Here is a 21,920-nt window from a genome sequence, read left to right as displayed (position 1 = left end):
ACACGTCTCAAAACCTGGCTCATCTGCCTCAATCAGCACCTGGGGGTAAGATAACAACCAACCTGTGCCCATTGACATGTCTTATGCACAGGTTTTAAAGCTCTTTAAAAACTAAATTAGCTATTGCTAATGCCAAGTTATACAAAAAGATATTGAGGCATGAATCAATGCTATGAACAAAGCAATTCAGAAACAGAAACCCGTTGATTTTAGAAGAGATTTCTGAGAAAAAAATAACAATATCCCAAGCAATGAAACACAAGATGTATTTTTCCATCCAAGTATGGCATTAAACTAATTAAAAAAAAAATCATACTTCTCACTTTGCAGGCCCTTACTCTGCCTGTCTTTGTTTTTCAATAGAAGTCACTGAATAAGAAAAGTGGTTTGGTCTTGCTGCTAACCTGAACAGGAGCAGCAAAATAGAGGTTTATATCACCATGCTGGTGCCATGGCTGTTAGGTTTACTCACTGGTCTTTGTGTAGTTAGAGCTACCTGCAGTACATCTGCATTCATTTCATAGCTGATAACATCAAACTGAAAACAACATACTGAATTTCCACTAAACCTTTACCCAGAGTAATTGTGCACTGAGAGCAAGTACTAAGAGCTAACAAAAGGAGCTGTCTTCTGACACATGAGGAGTGAAAATGTTTCCTTGATCATCTATAGGTAATGTTTTGGAAGAATACACCATGACAAAAATATTAATCTTGGAAATCTGAATCTTGTTTCCCACATAATTGATCAGCAGCAGGACTAACTAACAACAGTTGGACAAAACCAATAGAAGATATTACACAAAGGTGAAAATTTACTTACTTTATCTCACATGCATTCAACATCATGTTTTCTCAGGTAAAAGTACTATTTCCTTGGTGAAATAATACCAGTATTCCACATTACTGATAGCATTTTTGTAAATGCACGCAGTGCTGCACATTCATACCCCTAATTAGGGGGCCAACATCACGGGCACTGAGTAAGGAAGGGGCTGGTAGCACCCACAAAGACCAGCAGAAGAGAGAACTGATCTCTTAAATTATGTCATAAAAACATAAAAGCCAGAAAAGATAAACAAAGGCATCATTTTTTCTGAACAATTCTTACACTCACATTCAAAGCACTATATTCACATTATGACAAAACTTTCACCACATCCCAATCCACACCATTCGCTCTCTCCAGCAGAGATTTAAATTTTATGCATTGGACAGAAAATACCAGCATTCATTATGCTACTGTGAGTAACTGAGCCATCTCCTCTCTGATTCCTTAGATCTCATGTAACAAAATCAAACAAGAAGAGGAGAAACAAGACATCATATTTGAGTGAGTCACATATAAATCTTTCTTAGAGCTAAACTATTTTCCTTTGCCTTAAAAATAAAGATTTATGGTGAATTTAATTGTTGTTGCACATAGGGTCATTAATCTATCTTTGTAGCCCTCTTAAATATTTACTTTTTTTTTTTTCCATTTTTTCATTCAGTGTCTAGACTGCTGTATGGCTTTCACATATTTTTTCATATTGGCTTTGGTGGGGAAAAAGACCTAAAAGACATGCTACTAGAATTCAGCTCTTATTTAGAATAAATTCAGGGTAAAGTACATAGGTGCTATGAAATTTGAAATTCATGAAGGTTTTTAACTGCTGATCTCTTCTTGTACATAGTGGGTGGTGCTCAAAGAGAGACTAAGAAGTCAAGTATGGAAAACATTGCCACACATCAGACTTCCCATTCAGTATTGGTAACTGGCAATTGCCAGTGCCACACACTACAGAGGAACATTCAAGGGCTCCAATGGGATATTTTTGTTGTCCATTAATGGGTTTAAGTTATCTCATGCAATGATTCAGATCTTTTCCCAGGCTTCTTTCTAATACGCCATTGAATGTTTCCTTTAGTAAAGATAAGAAATGAAGGCAAAAAATGAACATAAAATGTACAAGGTACAAAAAGCATTTTTCCTGTGGCATAAACTCTGAAAAACAGTGAAGCCTGATGGAAAAAGTACTTTTCTTTTCATGACACTTTTTTCCCTTGACAGAGCCAGATATTGCAACTAATTCAGAACTTCTGTTTTTTTCTACTTTTATTAGCCCCTAACCCTCATTCCAGGCAAGAGATAACATTATAGAAAATGACACAAGGCTTACAATATAATCTCATTTCTGTTGCATCAAATTGGCTAGAATTTTCTCTTTTATTTCCCTTCTACCACAGCCCTTTCAAGCTATTTGAAGAAATTAATTAAATTTCACAAAAGGACAAGAGAAAATAAGATCATTGTTCTCCAGTCTGTGCTAGGGACCACGTTAATTTCAAGTTAATAAAAACAACTGAAGTTCTTGACCAGGCAATCAGTTCATTAGTTCCTCTCAAAAAATATATTCACCAATGTGTATGAAAATGAGCATTCAATGCCACTGTCACACTAATATCTACACCAAGAGTAAAATGCTTTGCTTTTATGATGATGATGAATTCAGATTCCCCCCCTAGCACACAGTTATGCCAGAAAGGTTATGAAAACCTCAGGAATACTCCCCTGTGCTACCACAGAAGTCCTTCTCATTTAAAACTCTACTGGCAAAAAGCTTCAGTCATTTCCTCACAACACCATCGTGTGCAATCAGCTGCTGCTGCTTTGATTTTGACTGTGTACCTCACTAATGAGCTGTGCTCTGAGTTTGCAACAGAGCCACTGGTGTTAAGGGTCTGCATGCCAGGGGCACATCAGTGCAGCACAAAGCATCAGAAGTTTGCATTTTGGACAAATCTTCCTCTGTGATGAGTGACTCCTTTCTCCCAAGTACTTCATCTCAGTCTGAGTACATTCATTCTGGGACAAAATTGCTCCATGCTCAAAAGACATCAGGAGAAAAGCCTTTCAGTGCACTTGAAAGAAGTGTTCTGATTCAGGCAAACTTACATCCCGTAAAGAACACAAGTATTTAAGTCATCAGGTGTTTTTCTCTGGGAAGAGTCTCACCTGTCAAACAGGTGGTGTCCAGGCTGCAGACTGAAGAAGCTCAGAAACCAAAGGCAATCTTTTCAAGGTCTTCAACAAAGAGGACTTTACATAAGGACTGGTTGTTGGGCAGCTTCACCTGCCCCATGCTGATCCATTTCTCTGCTGCTTGCAAGTGCTGTTCATCAAAACTCACCTGGCAGGGGCATGAATTTCCCATCTGCATTCATTTCACAGTGGGCAACAGAGACACCTCCAACTTCCAAGGAGCACAGGTGATCCCTTCACAAAGAAGCTACACATCTTTGTCAAATCTTCTGGAAGAACCAGCACTGAGTTAAAACTGTAAATCAGGTTTTTCAACACAAGGTGCACCAGGCAGAAGGCTTTGCTGTGGCAGGTAAACCAAGGAAATAACTGTGTAGGAGCACTGTACACATGATATCTCCTCTAGTGGCAGCTGCGAGTCCAATGAAGTCTGGATCCCATCCCAAAAACACCTTACATTAAAGTGGCAAGCTCCCAGAGAAGCACAAGATGCATGATGATAAGTTAAGAGAGGAATCCTGTACAAATTCAGAAATGGGACCCAGATCCCAAATTCCAGTCGAGGTTCTCGCTTAGAGGTTGCTCAGTTTGTACTGCTATATAAGTGGTCAAACATTTATTCATTGAGAGCCACTAAAAATTCTGAAAAGACACTCAGGTCTGAAAACACATTCTGCTTTGAAATAAAATACATAACACCCACAGTAATTCAAAGTGTAAAAAGTAACAATGAACTTTTGTACTATGGCTGAAGGAATGTTTAACTGGACTACCATAAATTCCTAAGTGGATTTCAGTTTATGATTTCTTATGTTTTCGCCATTGTTTCAAAAAAGGAAAACATTCCCATTGCCTTAAGTTAACATTTTTAAATTTTTTTGTTGCATCTTTAAACAAAAAAAAAAGCAATTGAAAGCAAGCAGAGCAAAAGAAGCTCTCTACAAGGAGAAAAAAAATCACGAGTAGAAATCAGCTATGCTCAGATGACTGGCAATAACCCATATTAATTGGTTCCATATATTTTGCATTAACCTAATTATACAGTACAACATTTATAACAAGTTTAGAATTACCTTAAGTTTAAATCAGGTATTGATTCTCTTTTGCCACACCTGAGGTATTCCTATTTCCAAAGGGATTAGCATTATACCTTTAATAAGCATTAAGGTTTGTGGCTGGTTTACTTATTCATAGAAATGTGAGATGAATGCAAAAATTAATACCCAAAATCTCTAGACAGCGTGAAGTCACAAATGTTGATAATAGCATGCAGGCACACAACCACTTTGGGTATAGAATTTAATTTAAAAACCCAAAGGCTATTAAAAATGAAAGATTTTCAAACAACAGACCATATACAAGAAAATAACCAAGTACTCAACACAAGCATAACTTTGGAAGCTCTGGATTTGCTACAATACCTTTCACAAACACCTGCAATAGTTATAATGCTGAAAATCAAAGTCAATGACTTTTCTGTGCAAGGAAAAACAAAAACACCCAAAAATCCCAAAAGAAACAACCCTCCTAAAAGAGGACAGCTGACTTGTCAAAGCATCTGGGCTAAAATACAACAATATTTATAGTCCCTGTTTGTCATATATGGTACACTCAAGCTATATAACCTCTGAATAAATTACGTCTTAGAAGGTATAATTTTGAAGTAAACAGTTATTTATGGAAATCAGTAAATTAGTAATGAAAGATTAAGCTAGGCAACTATGCACAGAACAAAAGGAAATTTATTTTATAGTTAAAACAGAGTATGCTCTCCCTCTCTCCCCATCATAGACACTTAAAATATTTTCTGGGGTTTTTATTTTTATGAACAAGAATCTGAAACAAAAAATCTGTTATCATTGCATTTAAATACAAAAGAAAATTCTTGTAATGTCCTCAGAAAAACTACACTTTGTTTTTTTAGCAGAGCACACTCTATACTTTGCTGGCTTTGACTTCAGCATAAATCTGTATCTTCAGAGACAAGATCAGATTTAATGCCTTACATTATTTCAATACCCATAAATGCAACTGTAAAGAAGTTTAAAACTTCACCTTGGAAAGACAAAAGTTCTTGTACATCAAAGCAACCAAGGCAGTTATACAAATTTGCTGTGGTACTTCTCATATTCTGATGACTAAAGGTCATGCTTTAACTTTTTATGTGACAATAGAACCATAATCAGTGAGAAATAGGGGACTTCATTTCATACATTGGCTCTCAGCAGTATTGCTTTACTATATCTGTATTGAATGTATAATCTCATACTGTTTCTAAAGCAAGGAATACCATATTTTCTGTTTTTATTGACAAATTCTACTTACTCATTGGGGAGTAAGACATTTTCTTTTACACATTCAGTCATGCTTTAGTTGCAGAGAAGAGCAGACATTACTATAACAATTTCTCAGTAAGCAGAATACTTACTTTTAATTCTACCTTTATTTATTTAAGTGCAATGAAGAATTACTGCACTCTGGCTGCAGAGCATTCATTTGTGGTCTGAGCCATCTGAGTTGTCAGCAGAGGGGTCTGGAGAGGTTTACAATACAGGAACCTCAGGAACTTGAGCTATTTAAAAAACTTTTCCTTCTCTCTTTAAAACTTAGGACAAGTTTTGGTAGGAGAAAAAAAATATATAGGAAAAACCCCCACTCTTTTGGCTCAGGTTTTAGAACTGCTTTGATACATTAATGGAAAAGAGAGTCTGAGTATTTTCAGAGTACAATTAATAGGACAAAAAGAGTAAAGTTAAAACAGAGTGAAGGGTTCACCAAACAGCTTCAACACAATTGCCCTGCTCTTTTCCTAACACCAACTCAGCATGGAAAAAACATTAAAAAGTCTTTCAAGCCCTTCCAAAATTTTGTTACAGAGGAATACACTTGAATAAATAAGCATCTTCTTTTGAAATGGGTGTATTTAAAACAAATTTATGACCAAGAAGGATTACATTACATCCAGCAGGAAACAGAAACATCACTTTTCCAGACATCTCTACTACTTTGATATGTAGTAATCTGTAGTCCTTCCCTATTTATAATTTATTTGCACTGGATTATTAATGGCCATTGATGATAAAGCCAATGAACTATATTAACCTTTTATTCCCTGTAGACTCAAGAAATCCATGGAGGAAATTATATGGCCCATAAATGCCATACATAAAGAAGAGGCAAATAAACTTGAAGGGATGCCCTAAAAACTAAAAAGGAATGAAAATAAACTCGTCATGATTTGCTGGGGCTTAGTCTAAAATTTCAATGCTCGCCTCAAAAAATGGTCTTTTCCAAAAGCAGAAAGCCCTCTCCTCAAACACCCACAGGCCAGGCTTCAATCAATCCCTGTCAGAGAAAGGTTTTCTCTATGTGAATTGATCTTCAGCCCTCATCTGACTTGATTATGAGTTTGAAAGAGACAAACATTTCTCACCCTTTTTCTCTCATAAAAATGCAGAAGAGACACTAAGTGCATGGTATTTTCTTACATAAAGCTTTCTAATCTCATTTTTGAAGGTGTATCTGTCCACTCAAACATTTCCCTACTTCTGGAACCCAAATTATCAAACTCAAGGCAAAGTCAGAAACTGGCCTCTGAGGAATGCGGTGCAGGAAATTACTCAGCTATTGTTCTGAAGTTTAAATGCGCTTTGCCCCACGTGGTATAGATAAAATGCAAGAAATTTATCGACATTAATTTGACATAATAAAAAATCACTTAAACACAGAACACAGAATTTCAGTTGGAGTTTTCAGACATTCAAACTGACAGAACTGTAAGCTCTTAAGATGTTTAATCTCTCATTTTTTTCCCCCCAAGATTTCACGTGAAATAAAGACAGACTCATTTTATGTCTACAATGATATTTGACTTAAAAAAAAAAAAAAAAAGCTGATGGCTTAGGATACTAGTATATCTACTTCATTTTCAAAGAAAAAATCATAGCTATAAGCAGATCAATACCTATAATCTCCTCTGTACTTACCATGATTGTTCTTGTTGTATGGCTGGATGATTCTGGAAAATAAAAGAACCAGAGTGTATTAGAATGTTTTCTTTGTCCACAAAAGCCTTATATTCTGATGCTCACGCTGAAGGCTAAGATGCTACTGCTCAACAATGAACACACCAGAAATGCAGAGACTGCAAAGATTTCTCATGAAACGAGCATGAGACTCATCATTGGTCCTGAATATATATGGCATGCTATAATATGCTGTTAACTGCACTTGTTCTCTTTGCTTAATTATCCTCTTCTGCAAGAAAATATAAAAATAGAACTAATTCATAATTCATGTTTGAAGAAGTGAGGGGTTTTTTCATTTTGCTTTTAACATATGGCATCATGAAGGATTAGCTCTGAAGACAAAAATGCAGATAGTATCAACATAATTCCATTACTTTTCCCATTTCAAAAAAAAAGTTTTATAAAACTAGACAACCATTTTTCTGAGAATTTTGAGGTGGATGCTCAGTTTGAAACTGGCAAAGCTTATTGAAAAATGCAACATGCAGAAAAGTTAACTATTCTCTCCTATATGATAAATCAGGAGTCAGTCCACTGAGCTCATGGTTATATTTATATAAATTGCAGAGCAATCTCTCCTAGGCCAATAATTAACATAGACTTCACTCTGCTGTTTAACTCAGATTACTTTTGCTTTTTTCTTTCCCCAAGAAGAGAAATCGTACTCTCTTTGGCTTTACAATTTTACAGTTCACATATTAGAGACCTTGCTCTTTTTCAAAGCAGTGCAACTGCAGTAACAAAACATGAACAGTTATAAAACCTGCATGAAATCTCACTGCTGGTCTAGAAAATGCAAGATGATAATATCAGCAGTCTCAAAGACTTGCTCAAAAACTTTGATAGGACACCTTGTTGGATACAGAGTTCTTAAGGAAGGGACATTTATCAAAACTGCATGTTTTGTATAAAATGTACACAATTCTGAATGAATTGAATCAGCACAGTCTCAGTTCTGCAAGCGAGATAAATGCTAAATAATTACTTTTTTTTATTCTTGTCTTGGTTCCAATTGCAATTTACAGGAATAAAAGAATATAAAAGAATAAAATAAAGAATTCTTGAAGCATTTTATTATTGTTATAAATAGTATTAAAGAGATTAAAAAGACATGAAAACAGCTGAATATCTCTTTCCAAAAAAAGAAAGGTAATTACACTCTTAAACTGGCATTTCCCTTTCCTTTTGAGAAGTCACCTTAACCAGTCTTAAGATATAGTTCAATCACTGATGGAAAAAAGGTAAGCCATTTTAAATATCTCAAACTATTTATAGACTCCAACATTCAACAGAAATTCCAGTATCTCGTTTACATTTACATTTGTACAAGTCTCCATCCTTAATCAATTTTAAATAAGAAATATTTATATCACTCAGGTCACATTGACAGAGGTACTGTAATGTGAATACCTACCTAAAGCCAGCAATATCTTAGTCGTGAGCTCCTCTACCAGCTCTCTTTGCCTCTCTTTTTTCACACAAAAGTTATCATATATAAAAATACATTTAGGTCACCAATCCTCCAGGCAATTTTTAAACTAGTAGTATAAGAACTAAATATTGTGACAGTCTACTGCTTCCTTATACTTGAACATATTTGGCACTCCTATAGGGTAAGAGAAGATCACAGTAGAGTAAAGAACTCTGTAATCTGTTCAATTTTTATCTTCACAGTAAAGTAATTTTTGCTATTAATACTTTTTTTTTTACATCCCATTAAAATAAAATTTCAGGACCTGAATATTCCTGAAAAAACACAGAGATTGCATTAATGGAATAATAAATAATTGAGACAAATATTAATTCCATTTATAAGCATAAATACCCAGAAAAAAAACCCAACCACCTTATCTCCAAGAGCACAATATTTCCTGAAGAATCCTGAACTTAGGCAGAATTATCCACGAAGTTAAACACAAAGAATGGAGCTTCTTGTCTCTTGAAATACAGAAAAGACACATTCCAGAGCACTTTCAGTGACTCCCAAAATAATCAAAGCCGACAAACAAAAATCCATATTTTTTATACTGAGATACTTGAAACCTTCCCTCTTACTCAGAGGTGCTGTGCTTTTGGCATAGCTCTATGTGCCAAATCTATAAAAGCTATGCTTAGCCACGATTGTCCCAAAATACACAGACATGCTCTCACTCAGTTGTCTGTGAAACTGAGAAAATATCCCTAAAATGAGCTGAGGAACAACTGAGCTTTCCTGGAGATTGTTAAACAGTGTATTTTTGAAAAAAAAACCCAACTGTCAGATACTGTTAATGCAGTGCCAGCAGCTGTTAACTCCAGAATATTACCATATTGATAACCTAATAATAAAACCCAGCCAACAAGTGAAAAAACATATCATACTTGTAAATATCCGTTATATCATGCAATAAAACAATTCTCTTTTTTTGCTTGCATTTTTCTTGCTGTAGATACTGAAATACCATCTAAGTTGCCAAATATCAGAGACCTGAGTATATCCATAAATACAAAGGTAGGAAAAGAACTGTTTAATAAGTAGATATAGTAAAAAGGTTCTAGAATCTAGCAAAGACTACTGATTAAGGTGCCATTGCTACACAATTTAAACTCTTATGTACTCTGACACACAAATATTCAGACTGTGGAACTGAGGAGACACTGATTTCTTCCAGAAAATAATTACACCCTGACTTGGCAGATTCTGAAAAACACTTATGCATGGACACACCAGCCAATTTTGTGGAAAACTTTTAACTAAGGCTAAAACTTTTAACTAAGGAAGAAAGCCCTTGCTTAAAAAGGCAGGCACATAGCATTAGAAACCCTTACAAAAGGTCTGCACACCAATGCAAACCCCAGTGCAGCTTAAGGGTCTCAGAGCTTATTTAAAAACCGCAAATATCTTGATGTTGAACAGAAGGCAAAACTTTGGATTTTCATTTTTATCTGCCAAGTTCTACAATGCCTTGGGGAATTAATATAGTAGGGCTCGAATGTCAGTGAAACTGGCACCAGTGGACACTTGGTTTATAAGTTCTTACAGCAAAGGATTTCCTGCAAGACAGGGATCTGTACTTGCACCACTTCAGTAGGAAGGGAACTCCACGATGGAGACTGATTCTCCCCTTAAGGCAAATGAATTGCCAGGAAGGTGGATTGCTCCATTTTAAGCAGAAGTGACCAGACATCCTCACCACTAACAAAGTTTATAGTGCTGTGATGCGGGGCAGTTTCAGTAAATGCAGCTTCAGTGCTGACAAGATGTTTGTAAGTTTATTATTGTAAGAGAAATTGATGCACCAACAATAGAAACTGCCTAAGATGCTCCTGTGCCTTTTCTACAACGTATTTATTTGAACTCAAATAGCAATGAGTAAGCTGTAGAAGAAATTTCCTCACATTAGAATGTGCTTTACCAACCATATTGACCAACCAAGCGTTTCTCCCTGTTTCCAGGCAGTAGGACACCATAAAATTTCCCACTGTAAAACCATTTAAGGTTTAATCAGAAAGAGTGCACTGCTTTGGGATGGTGTCAGCCTACATAATTATTTCAAGTTTACATATTATTTCCCAGCAACATGTTATTTTTTTATTACACATCAGAACCCTTTTCCAGCTGTTCATGTGTTATTTGTATATGTCATATTCTCTACTTCTGCTGATAGAAAACTGAGTTACCTGGTATTTCTCTTTTTTATGTAATGGGACCATTGACAATAGTAATGGGTGAAACATGTCCTGCTTCTAAAACTTCCGGAATAAATATGCTTGAAGATAATGTGATTTTGAGAGGTGGAAAATAAAGGCAGACTAGCAATAGCAGAGCTGTTTAATCCTAGCAACATCTCATCTTATGATGGTGCATAGGACTTTAGAGGTTCATTTCACCCAGCATGACCACCTTATGAAAAAATCTGGAAGGAAGGAAGGAAGACTGCTTCATTATTTCTCCTCCATTTGGGTTATGAATGTTTTGAGTAACCAAACATCATTTTCTTTTTCCTTCCACTTTGCAGCAACTGAACAAGTGACATTTCTAATTCAAAAGTATTATTAAAAATACATAAATACATATGTACGTCTGATACTAAGAATGATTTTTGAAGAAGACCGTTATTCTCCCAAGACGGAAATTTAAACACTGGAGAAAGGATATACAGATTAAAACAAACAAAGAAACAAATAAAAAAAAAAAATAAAGACATAAAATTATCACAGACCAGACACAGGATCTTTTATCTTTTCTGTTCCATCGCCTAAGCACTTTGTGAAGGTGCCTTCCCTATTGCATTATGCACTAAAATTGTTAAGAACTATTGCTCTGCAATCACAGCTTACAAAAAATAATCAACCTACTTGACAGTAATCACATGCAGAAGCACTTTGAGTATCAACTCCAGATCTTGAATCCAGAACATGTAATTCAGGAGGTAATATGCTGCTAATCCTGTTATCAAACAGACAGGATTGTCTTTCTGCAGCTGTAATTCTTTAAAATAATGCTAGGGGAAAGCAGTGATTCTAGGAATTAAGCTCTGGCTATCGGTATTGTGGTTTAAATGCTAACTTAATTACAGTGTTGTTTGAAGTTTGAAGAGCTGATTCATTCTGCCAATTAGAAAAGCCAGGGTTACTGCTGTTTCATGTCTACACATTACCTGTACATTAAAACAAGAAACACCGATTCAAACAGCAGGAATGGGGCACCTTAGAAGTGCCTTTTCCTCCACTTGGGATCCCACACGCCTTGCTCTTTCTGATCCCTGCTGTCAGCAGTGCCACCAGAATCATGTGCTGCCCTGGTGACACCAGCTTGTCACAAGCATTCATTCCCTTGGCACAACGAAAGCAAAGTGATCTATGGCACACTCGAAGTTGTGTTTGAAACATCAATGTGACTCTATATTCGTGCTTTTCTTGGGAATCAATTATAGGCAAAGAAGCCTTACAAAACCAAAGATACATTTTTGAAAGAAAGGAATAAATGCAGAAGAAAACAGTAATAGTCTCTTATCCAATTTCTAATTCACTTTCACCCTGGGAAATAATTTATATTTCTCAAGATACAATACACCTGAGCATTTCAGTTGAATGGAAATTGTATTTTGACTTTGGCAGTAAGTAATTGCTGTCTGTATTTTAAAAAATACACAACATGCTTAAGAATAGCTCTTTCTCAGAGGAAATCCAAGGAAACCTGAGTTTGCAGAGATGCTTTTGCTCCTCCCAAGCACTCCTGTGGCCAAATTGTACTGCTTACCTTTTCTCACTGAAAAATGCCCTGCAGTTTAAGAAGTCGTCAGGCAGAGAATGGAAGACTGTCCTTTTATTTTTAATCAAAGGAGCTCAAATACTTGAAAGATAACTGTAATGTAAATTCAATGTAAACTTCTATCATTGTGAGATAATAAATAATTTTCTCAATGTTAAGAAATTCTATTTTTTTGGACAAAAATATTTTCCTCCTACTTGGTTATTTTTCATGTTGAGTCACAATATCATTCACATCACTGGGTTTAGAGAATTGGAGACCAAAGAGGGAAGTGGGGAATCATCAACTCACTGTTTTATAACACAAAAATTTAAACAGAGAAAAAAGATTACTTGATACATGCAAACATGAGATGCAGAAGCTTAGTTCTTCAAATGATTGACAATGTCAGCACTAACATCGTGGGGTAATTAAGGCCTATGTCACTTTCCAGGCACATTATTTGGGCTCTGGAAGTTGTCAGTAGTTCATCACTTCAGTATCATCATTTGTACTTCTGCAAAAACAAGTGAATTTACTGACCACAGAAATGTAAGCTTTAGAGCATTTTAGTTTCCTAATAAATATTTAAAATTATTGCTTCCAACTGCACAGTGAAAATAGAGAGAAATTGTCTACTCTTGTGCAAGTTGCAAAATTTAAATGTAAAAAGGTTGTTAGGTCAATCTCTTGAGGGTCAGAGATGGTTTTAATGACTTTGTATAGAAAGGCAGGACTAAGCTCTAAAGCATTTCCTATAATGATATAAACATAAAAGCAATATATTTCGGGAAGTAACTAAGAGCCATAAACACCTTTTCATATTCCTTTGCTTCCCCACTAAATGACGGTAACACAGCATCATTTTTTTCCTGAGAGATCTAATTTTCCATGTTCACATTTCCATCAATACCAGTGCATACATTTGACTGAGAAATCCACAGCTGAATATTTTAAAGCATTTTCCAGCTATATCAAAGACCAAAGCTAGAACATGCACGTCCTAAGCAAACTTCAGAGGGAGAACTGACTGTGGAGCAATATATAGCTTTTGTCTCTCACTTTTGGGAACAGTGAGTATACACAATCCAGCATTAATCATACCTTGTGCTTTAGCATGGAAGAAATGGCAAAATTTCACATAGCAGCTTGTTTGCCACAACTCATTTCTTCTCTTTCAGTTGGAAATCTCTGGTATGTTAAACGATGTTTATAACAAATTTGGTAGGTTTATAGTTTATTAATGTGTAAGAGAAAATTTAGGGTTTTCTTTTTTAAGGTTACAGAGCACCAAATGTTTTTTGATGTGCAATCCATGCTGCTCCTCTGCCACCATAGCAGAACATCTTTGTCTCTACCAAAACATAGAATTGTGATAACATCAGACACCTTTGAGATAAAACAATTCACTCGCTGCTGAAAAATTCCACTGGAGAGCAAAATCTCCTTCCCTTTAATGTGCTTTCATACAGTGTTATGTGAGCTTAATTATAATGAAGCATGTATTATAATTATTTTCTCTGTTTCAAGAAAATTTGGGACAGGAATGGTTTTAGTCTCCCTGAGTATCAGTCAGGCTGCTTATGTTTTCATCCATTGTCATAAATTCCCCATGGAAAAATAGGAGTGAAACTAAACCTTTCTACCTTGCTCCTCTCCTGAATAGCCAATAATATCAGTCATAAGCATAGAGAGAAAGACATTATCTAAGAGAGAAAGTACATTTTTTTGAGGTCTCTCTCCATTTGCCGGTTTCTCATGTCACCTTCTCACCCTGCCAGGCCAGAGATGCGTGGATTCCTGGGAAAACAGACCCCAAAATTGTTGCCTCATTCCTAGATACTTCATGTATCTGCTGCACACTGTAGTGTATTCCAGAAGAGAAATTTGACTTGAAAGAATCCTCTTGAAGGCAGCAGGACATCTCAGACTGAAACACAGCACTGAAGGCATGGCAGGGAAGAGAGGAGGAGGATCAGGGCTGTTGATTCGAGTCCCTTCAGCTACGAAAAACTGGTTCTTGTATTTTTGTCCACAAGGTGAAAATGGCATCAAGAGGCACAGAGAGATTTCTGTACCTCATTAGTGATGCAGATGACTTGGAAATCCTGTGGATATTCTGGTTCTCATGCACGAAATGTAAGGAAATGTATGTCAGATGACAGAGACTATTCTTGTGTAAAATACCTCTACCTGATGTTTCCAAATACTGTAAGCAAAAGTAGCATTACTCATCCTGCCAAAACAATAGGCTGGTGTGAAATTTGACTACTTGGACACACTAAAGTTAAGCAGCTTGTAGGAGAAAGTAATTGCTTGGAATAATTTCAGACACGGTAATTTAAAGATCAGATTCAAAATATCTAAAGCACTTTACAGTCACACCTAAATCTTCCCATCATCAACTCCAGTAACAAAATTGGATACATGTAACCTTCTGCAACATCGTGATTTTCTGAAGATGGAATTTTCCCACTTGAAAGGGGCTACCGTCACAGCAGAGAACCACTTAAATATCTTCTGCTGCCTTTAATTTCAGCAGCATTTGAAATGCTGCATCTCAGAGTAGTTAAAAGCTCCAGAATGTATATTACACAAAAACTTCTCAAAGTACTGTGACTTTTCCAGAACAGCAAGATGCCACTTCACTGACATTTTTGATTACATCTTATAGAATGCAAGATTTGCTGTTGTTTGAAAGCAAAATGAAAAACACTTTTCTAAGATCATCCTGCAAAAGTCTTCCTCCCAATAAGGGACACAAAACCCTACCAGATCCTCTCTCTCTATCTACAATACACAGAGCAATTTCACTCATGTCCATGACTGACAAAAACGAGACGTCAGGGCACAACATCCCCATCAAGAAAAGATAAATGAGCTCCCTTATCATACTTAACAATGATCAAGTAAAATCAGTCAAAAAACCCAAATTCCCTCACCCTTACCAATTGCACCAGACCCTTTCTGGAGGTGCATCCATGGAAAACTGAAAGGGAATCATTTGCTCCATTGGCTAAGAGCCAAACTTAAGCCAATGTAGAACTTGTATAAGAAATGCTAATCATATTCTTGTTTATTACTCTTAAAAGCATTTAACTAAATATTAATGATGTTTCTCATAATCTTCCCCCACTTCCCCAAAGAGGTATAAAAAAGTGCCATTTCCATAATGTACTGTTATATTCAAAGCAAATAATTATTAATTTGCTTAAAAAGAAATTCTGCCAAAATAAGGCACTCATCTAGGCAGTAAGATTGACTGAAATTATGATAATCTAAATATATATTTGCACAAGCCTAAGCAACATTCATTTGAATGCTGTGAAATATTGTATATTTTAAGTAAACATATTTCTGTGGCTTTCTCACAACAAATATCTAATACTGTTGGAAAAAAAATAAACTTGAAAATGCAGACATTTCCATGTCAATAATATTAAGACTATGAAAATAGCAAATGAGATTTAATACAAGTCCCCCGTGCTCATTTTTGCTTGCTCATTTCACCAAAACATGCACTGAAAGGCAGAATCTGTCATCATCTCCACACCAGGCTTTCTGGATACTGTTAATTGAAACAACACAATCAAACCTGCAGCAATCAATAGTATTTTGGAACCGAAAAAGCTTTTTAGTGTATTTATAGTAACACAAAAACTCTGGGGGCTGGCAAAACCTTTCACTGCACAAATAGTACATTGTGGTCAGGAAAGTGACACAGAAACCACCACTTCCCAAGCTGATCTGGTACTGAAGAGAAGCTGGATAAAACACAAGAGAAAAAAATATATTTTATATTTACCAATAACCTGAGGAGGAGGTAAATGGTAAATATTGAAGGCAACCACTTTTAAATCAGAAGAAATAGAATCTGTGCTGTTGAATATCATTACTACTGGTTTGTTACTTTTTCATTGCATTTTATTTACACTTTTTCACATTTTAATTAAAGAGAGTGGCAAGAATAATAACCAAAATAGCCATTTTTAATAGTAAGATTGCAATTTTTGCACTTAAAAAAACCCAAAAAGCAGATTTCACTTATTTAGGATATCAGCTTTCCAGTACGTTGTTTTCACAGAAAAGAGATAAGCAGAAATATCTCCTTAAGCAATGACTTGCAGTTCTCAATACTAATTTTTCAAATTAGATGTTATTTTGTGCAAATTGCCCTAACACAGCTGACTGATACACACTAATTAGTGCAGCTAATGACTGGTTTTACACACTCTTTACTTTGAGGAGAACATTCATACTAAGTAGAAAAAAATGTTAAAGACTTCCAAGCATGCGTCCTTACAGAGGCATAAGGAGGGGCTTAATCAAAATAATTACCTTGAATTTACTGCTGCAGCCTTCTCTGCTGGAGAAATGTACAGGCTGCAGCAAGATGGGGGTCAGTTTCTTTTCACAGATAAGAAGTGATAGGACAAGAGGAAACAGCTTCAAGTGATGCCAGGGAACGTTTAGGTTGGATATTAGGGAAAACTACTTCACTGAAAGCCTTGTGGAGCACTGGAACAGGCTGCCCAGGGAGGTGGTTGAGTCATTGTGCCTGGAGGGATTTAACAGTTCTGGTGGAGGGGGAGGCCTTGGTTCACATTCTCATGCAGCAACTACTAAACCATCCATGCAGAACTCCACCTTCAAAGGCTGCAGTGGAAAGTCAGCATTTATGGTTCTGCCTACTAATGCAGATATCATATTATCTTCCAGCTGGAAGTCCCATGGTGCCACCTTGGTCCCCCAAAGAGCCTGTGCTGCCATGAATGTTGTTTGTCTGTGGTGTAACAGCTGCATGCTGAGCAGAAATGCAAGCAATCTTCTCTTCTGTGTATTCTCAATAACTACTTCTTGTCAAAGGATGTCATAATTCCTATGTAGGTGTTATTAAATGTACAGTAGGTGTTTTCACTGCAGTATACAAGCAGTGTTTGCAATGACAGAAAAACATGATTATGGGAAAGATGATGGATAATGAATCAAGTTTTTCTCCCTTTATTTGGAATACTATTTCTGTGAGCTTGTCTGAAAGGCAATTCCTGTCCTTCCTACCTTGACCTATTCTGTGAAGCATGAAAGCAGACAGGCACCTCTTTTGTGAACATCATCTCCTGAACAGTCTATTTGAGAGCCCAGCATCTGACAGATTTCTACCCTCAATAACCTTATTCAATCACAGAACAAATAAGATAATGGCTTACAGAAATTATATCTCACAAAGAGATATAGGAATGCATGCGTACATTTTCTTTTAGTGCAAACATTATTTAGATTATATCCTGCTGGATTCTCCTCTTATATGGACAAGGTAAGACTGTTTACAGTTAGAGTTGAAAAATCTTTGTTTGGTAAAGACAAAAAAAATCATCAATAATGCACAGTCACTTTTCAGGATGAAAAGAAAAAGATTATTTGAGAAAAGTTAGTCTTATTCACAAATTTCCACCCTTTTTTTTGGGTCTGATTTTCTTTTGGGTTTTTTTTTTTCGGTCTTTCTTTCACAGCTTCATTCCTGCTCTCAGTTCGCACCAAGGTGTAATGAAGTGGCTGGATACACCAGGCCTATACATCACCTCTGATACTACACAGTGTACAGGAAAAGTCTCTCCTGCACCTCTATGATACACCTTTTGCCTCCTCCTCTGCAGAGACAGTGGCTTTCTAAGGTGCAATGCAAAAATCCAAACTAGAACATGCTGCATCTCTGCCTTCACCAAATTTGTTTTATTGTTTTCTTGTTCTTTTTTGGTTAATCAAAATCAGTAAGGAAAATGGCAAATTGATTTTTTGTAAGAGAAGGCATTAATATATCCTTATCCAATGAATAAGCACCACCATTCATTGCACTGCTGCTATAAACGTACCATCCATATCTTACATTTTTCTAACTCTCATTTAATGTTACCTCAGGATCACAGAAAGTTTTGCAATTCAGAGAATTAAAGAATTTCATTTATATTCCTTCACATACCATCAAGACCATTATGATGGCTATAGTTTCTTTTCCCCAAAATACTTAATGAAGAGTGATTGGAGGGTGCAAGCAGTCGTTTTGCACTTGGACTTTGAAGGCTTGGTGTTGACCTGATTACATTGGGTTTCACGGCAGGATGTATCTCTGTTTGAGACAAAAGAGAGAGAGAAATTATATCTACCTGATTTTAAAACAAATAAAACAATCTATTACACATGTGAAATGTGCATAAAACAATCTATTACACATGCAAAATTTACTTTTGGCTTTTAATGAAAAGAAAGTTCCTTCTGCACTTATGTGTTTACAGGACCTTGAACAATGTGAGTCCTCATACCCACAGGCTCTCCAAGTAACAAAGATCTATTTCACTTTAGATTACTCAAGTTCAATTCCACAGTGCAGATATTTAAAAGTTTGAGGTTGAAGAGCTAATAAATACAAAAGAGTCTGAAATGGGTGTGTTTATATTTTCTTACCCTTTTGAGGTTTCTATTGAAGCTACACACCCACAGGTTTTAGCAAGCAAATAAAAGGATTTTACTGTAGTGAAACCACCTCAATACCTCAAGCTATTCAGTATTTTCTGTCACAGTAACAAGCTTTAAGGGATCTTCCCACACACAAGTCACAAGGGTGCAGGAGTCAGGGGGGTCAGATACTGTAGGGCTGTGCAGCTACAACTACCCCAAAACCGCAGTGGGAACACTTCCATACAGCATCATTGCTGGGCAGCTTCAAACATCCCAGAGTATCTAATATGCTTCATGGAGTAAGATTATTTTGGAGAAGGAGGAATAAAGAGGACAAGAGGCAGCAAAGCACATTTTAGGTGTTATCTGCTGTGTTTGCCAGAAGCTGACACAGCTGCATGGAAATTTCTCAGTTATCTGCCAGATAAAAGTGGCAAAAGGAAGCCTTGGCTGAGCCTGCTGGTCCCTCACTAGGAATATGCTGAACCAATTAACTAATTCCCATCACACATCCGGGTTCAAAATGCCACCACTGTGTCCAGCCTTGGGTGGAGCCAGCTGCCCGAGGGCAGGTCCCTGTGACACAGGCACAGGGCACCAGCTGCCAGCAGCGTGCAGGTGATGAGGACTCCCAGCCCCTGTGATGACCCCAGGCAGCAGAAGAGGCTGAGAAGGTGAGGGCAGAGGGGCTGGGAGTCACAACAGCAGAGTCAGCTGCCCAAGGCAAGTGAGATCAGAACACAAAAATTAAATACTTTCTCATTTGCAGCTCAGGTATAAACATACCTCCTGAAAAGTGCTTATTTATAAAATGGAGCACAGAAACTGAGAAGATGCAAAATCCACAGTGAGACCAGGTATCCAAGGAGGAGCCTCTCCAGCCTCTGCCATCCATGGCTATCATTCAGGAGAACGAGAAACCACTGCATAAAGTCAAAGCCCACTGCAATGTTTTTCCTCCTTCGGGAATGCCCAAAGTCTGACATCCAAGAGCCTGCCTGCCCTGCCTGGAGCTCTCAGTCTCATGGCCTCGGCCAGGCTGTACTGGAACTCCGTGCCAGGAGGAGACAATGCCAACAATTTTTACACTGGAAAAGACTTTCCCTAATTCTTCACCACTGGTTTGGTTGGGGCTTGCAATCACACTCTCCAAGCATGAACACTCTCCCATGAGAAGCTTCCAGAGGGCCAGGTAGGAAATAGTAGGGCAGAGAAATGCACAGGCAAGTGTTAGAACAGCAGAGAGGGAAGGCACAGGTAATCAGTCACTTCAGGGCAGAGCTGTAGATCTGACGCCATCAAATTTCCCACCACTTAATTAGATGAGAGCTTTTTACAGCCATTCACTGCAGTATTCATCTGCTTCTCATACAGAAAAGATTTCATGGCATGTCCCGTTTTTCTGGCTGTAGGGAACAAGCATCTCATATTTTGCTTTTTTACTAAAATGGGAGCAGAGGCATGCTTAATGTTATCAACACCACTGATTGCTAAGGCAAAATTCTAAACTGAAATAGAAACACTTGCACTGTTTGCTGAAGGTAATTGGAATTTGCATTCTAAAATGTTCATTTAGCAATCTTTTCCAATTTTCTGAAGGAAACGGTAGATTTCCAGGGCTAACAACACTAATATATTATTTGCCAAAGAGCTCCAGCAGCAACCACAATAATCCCAGCAGTTGCATCAACACGTGAGAACTCCATCTCCTTTCATCTGCAACCTATGGGAAAGGCAATTTTATATTTTCAGGGTGAGCAGTTGAGGAAGGAAGCATTTCCTTCTTTCGACTTGTTTCAGTTCAGAAGTCACTAATCCTCCATGAGTTTACCACAAAGGCTGTCTTTTCTCTTTCTGCAGTAGAGGAAGGTGGCAAGACCAAGCTCTACATTTAAGTTCTAGAAAGGAACTCAGTTAAACAACCAGGACCACTTCCCAATGGACTGAGTCCTTCCTGTGCAGACCTTTACATCTTACTTCATTCCTCTTCTACATATAGACTTGCTTCAAATATTTTTATGCTTTAGAGCAGCACTTTATAACCAGCTGCCTCATTACACCAAAGTGGTGTAATGAGGCATTTCAGGGGTTTTGCCTATTATCCCTTCATGTAATTGTATTATGGAATAATAGTCATTAAAATATTTTAATTACTGCTGCTCTTATCCTTGTTCTATTGCCTAGCACTTCACTGAAAATCTCCTAGCCACCTGCACCTTGTTCTAACTCAGAGAACTGACTATAGCATTCAAATTATCCCATTACCCACAGAAAAAATAACCAGTGAGCCACATTCTGAAATAAAAATAAAATAGGAGTAAGAGAGAATGTTTCAAAAACATATTAGGAAAGCATTTGATAAGACCAGATTTCAGCCTCAAGCAAGTAAATAACAATAACAACATTAAAAACTTCTCCATTCTCCATTATGCCAGTAGGGTAAAAAAACAAAAAACCCAAAGTAAACAAAGAGAAGCTGAAGTCTTCTACTGAATCACTTCAATGAACATCCTGGGTTTCAGAGGGGCTTAGACAGCTGCACCTTTCTGTCACCTCATCTCCTCAACATGTATCCCAGCTGGAGTGTTAGCCTGGTTTCCTCATAACTAAGAGGTAATATAGGACACCTAATTAGCCATGGGTTCACTGTAGCAGCTTTGTTTTAGGGAGTACAGTGATCACTGATGAGATTGCAGGGCATTAGCCTCAGCTCTTGAGAGGACGAGGCCTAATTTTAATGCTTGTCCTACCTCACCTGCAGCCAAGATGCAGAACAAGGATAAAGGGAAGTGATGACCCAGGATGTGCAGGGCACTGAAATTCTCCCTGCCTTACCAGAAAGGTTGAAAACAGTAGTGCCTTGACACACTGTTAATTGTATGCCAATAAATATCTGTGAGAATGGCCCAGAATGAATCCTAAAAAGAAAACAAATGTCTCCTATACAAGTTCTGACATAATATATAATGCTATTTTTATGAGAAAAATAAAGCAAGATTTACTTATTTACTGAAACTGCAAAAATCCCAAATAAACAAAAAATAACACAAATAAACTAAACTAAAAAAATTCCACCAAGCTACATGGCAAACAAAAAGCCATTTTCTAGCCATCCCTATAAAGCAAATTCAGATTAAAGTATTCAACTGCACTGGGTTCACTTCACATCCCTGTAATACAC

At 37.0% G+C, this 21,920-nt stretch overlaps 1 protein-coding gene across 11 annotated transcripts in view; it reads right to left on the bottom strand.

The window, feature by feature from the left end:
* The window catches only part of MTA3 (metastasis associated 1 family member 3), a 242,813-nt gene that overhangs the window by 111,505 nt on the left and 109,388 nt on the right, over positions 1 to 21,920 (bottom strand). For all 11 annotated transcript variants that reach the window (XR_015802205.1, XR_015802203.1, XR_015802202.1 and 8 more), the window contains exons 16-17: positions 18,264 to 18,410; positions 7,012 to 7,043 (exon numbers count right to left, since the gene is read on the bottom strand). Coding sequence is in view for 7 of the 11 variants with exons in the window: in XM_088161230.1 (XP_088017356.1) it covers positions 7,012 to 7,043; positions 18,264 to 18,410 (179 nt within the window). In the remaining 4 variants the exon portion in view is untranslated. The remainder of the gene's footprint in view (positions 1 to 7,011; positions 7,044 to 18,263; positions 18,411 to 21,920) is intronic.

The sequence above is a fragment of the Sturnus vulgaris genome, chromosome 3, assembly GCF_052056855.1.
Source record: "Sturnus vulgaris isolate bStuVul1 chromosome 3, bStuVul1.hap1, whole genome shotgun sequence".
In the NCBI taxonomy this organism is placed as follows: domain Eukaryota; kingdom Metazoa; phylum Chordata; class Aves; order Passeriformes; family Sturnidae; genus Sturnus; species Sturnus vulgaris.
Note: the sequence above shows the minus strand (reverse complement) of the source record. Positions and strands in the feature narration are given on the sequence as shown.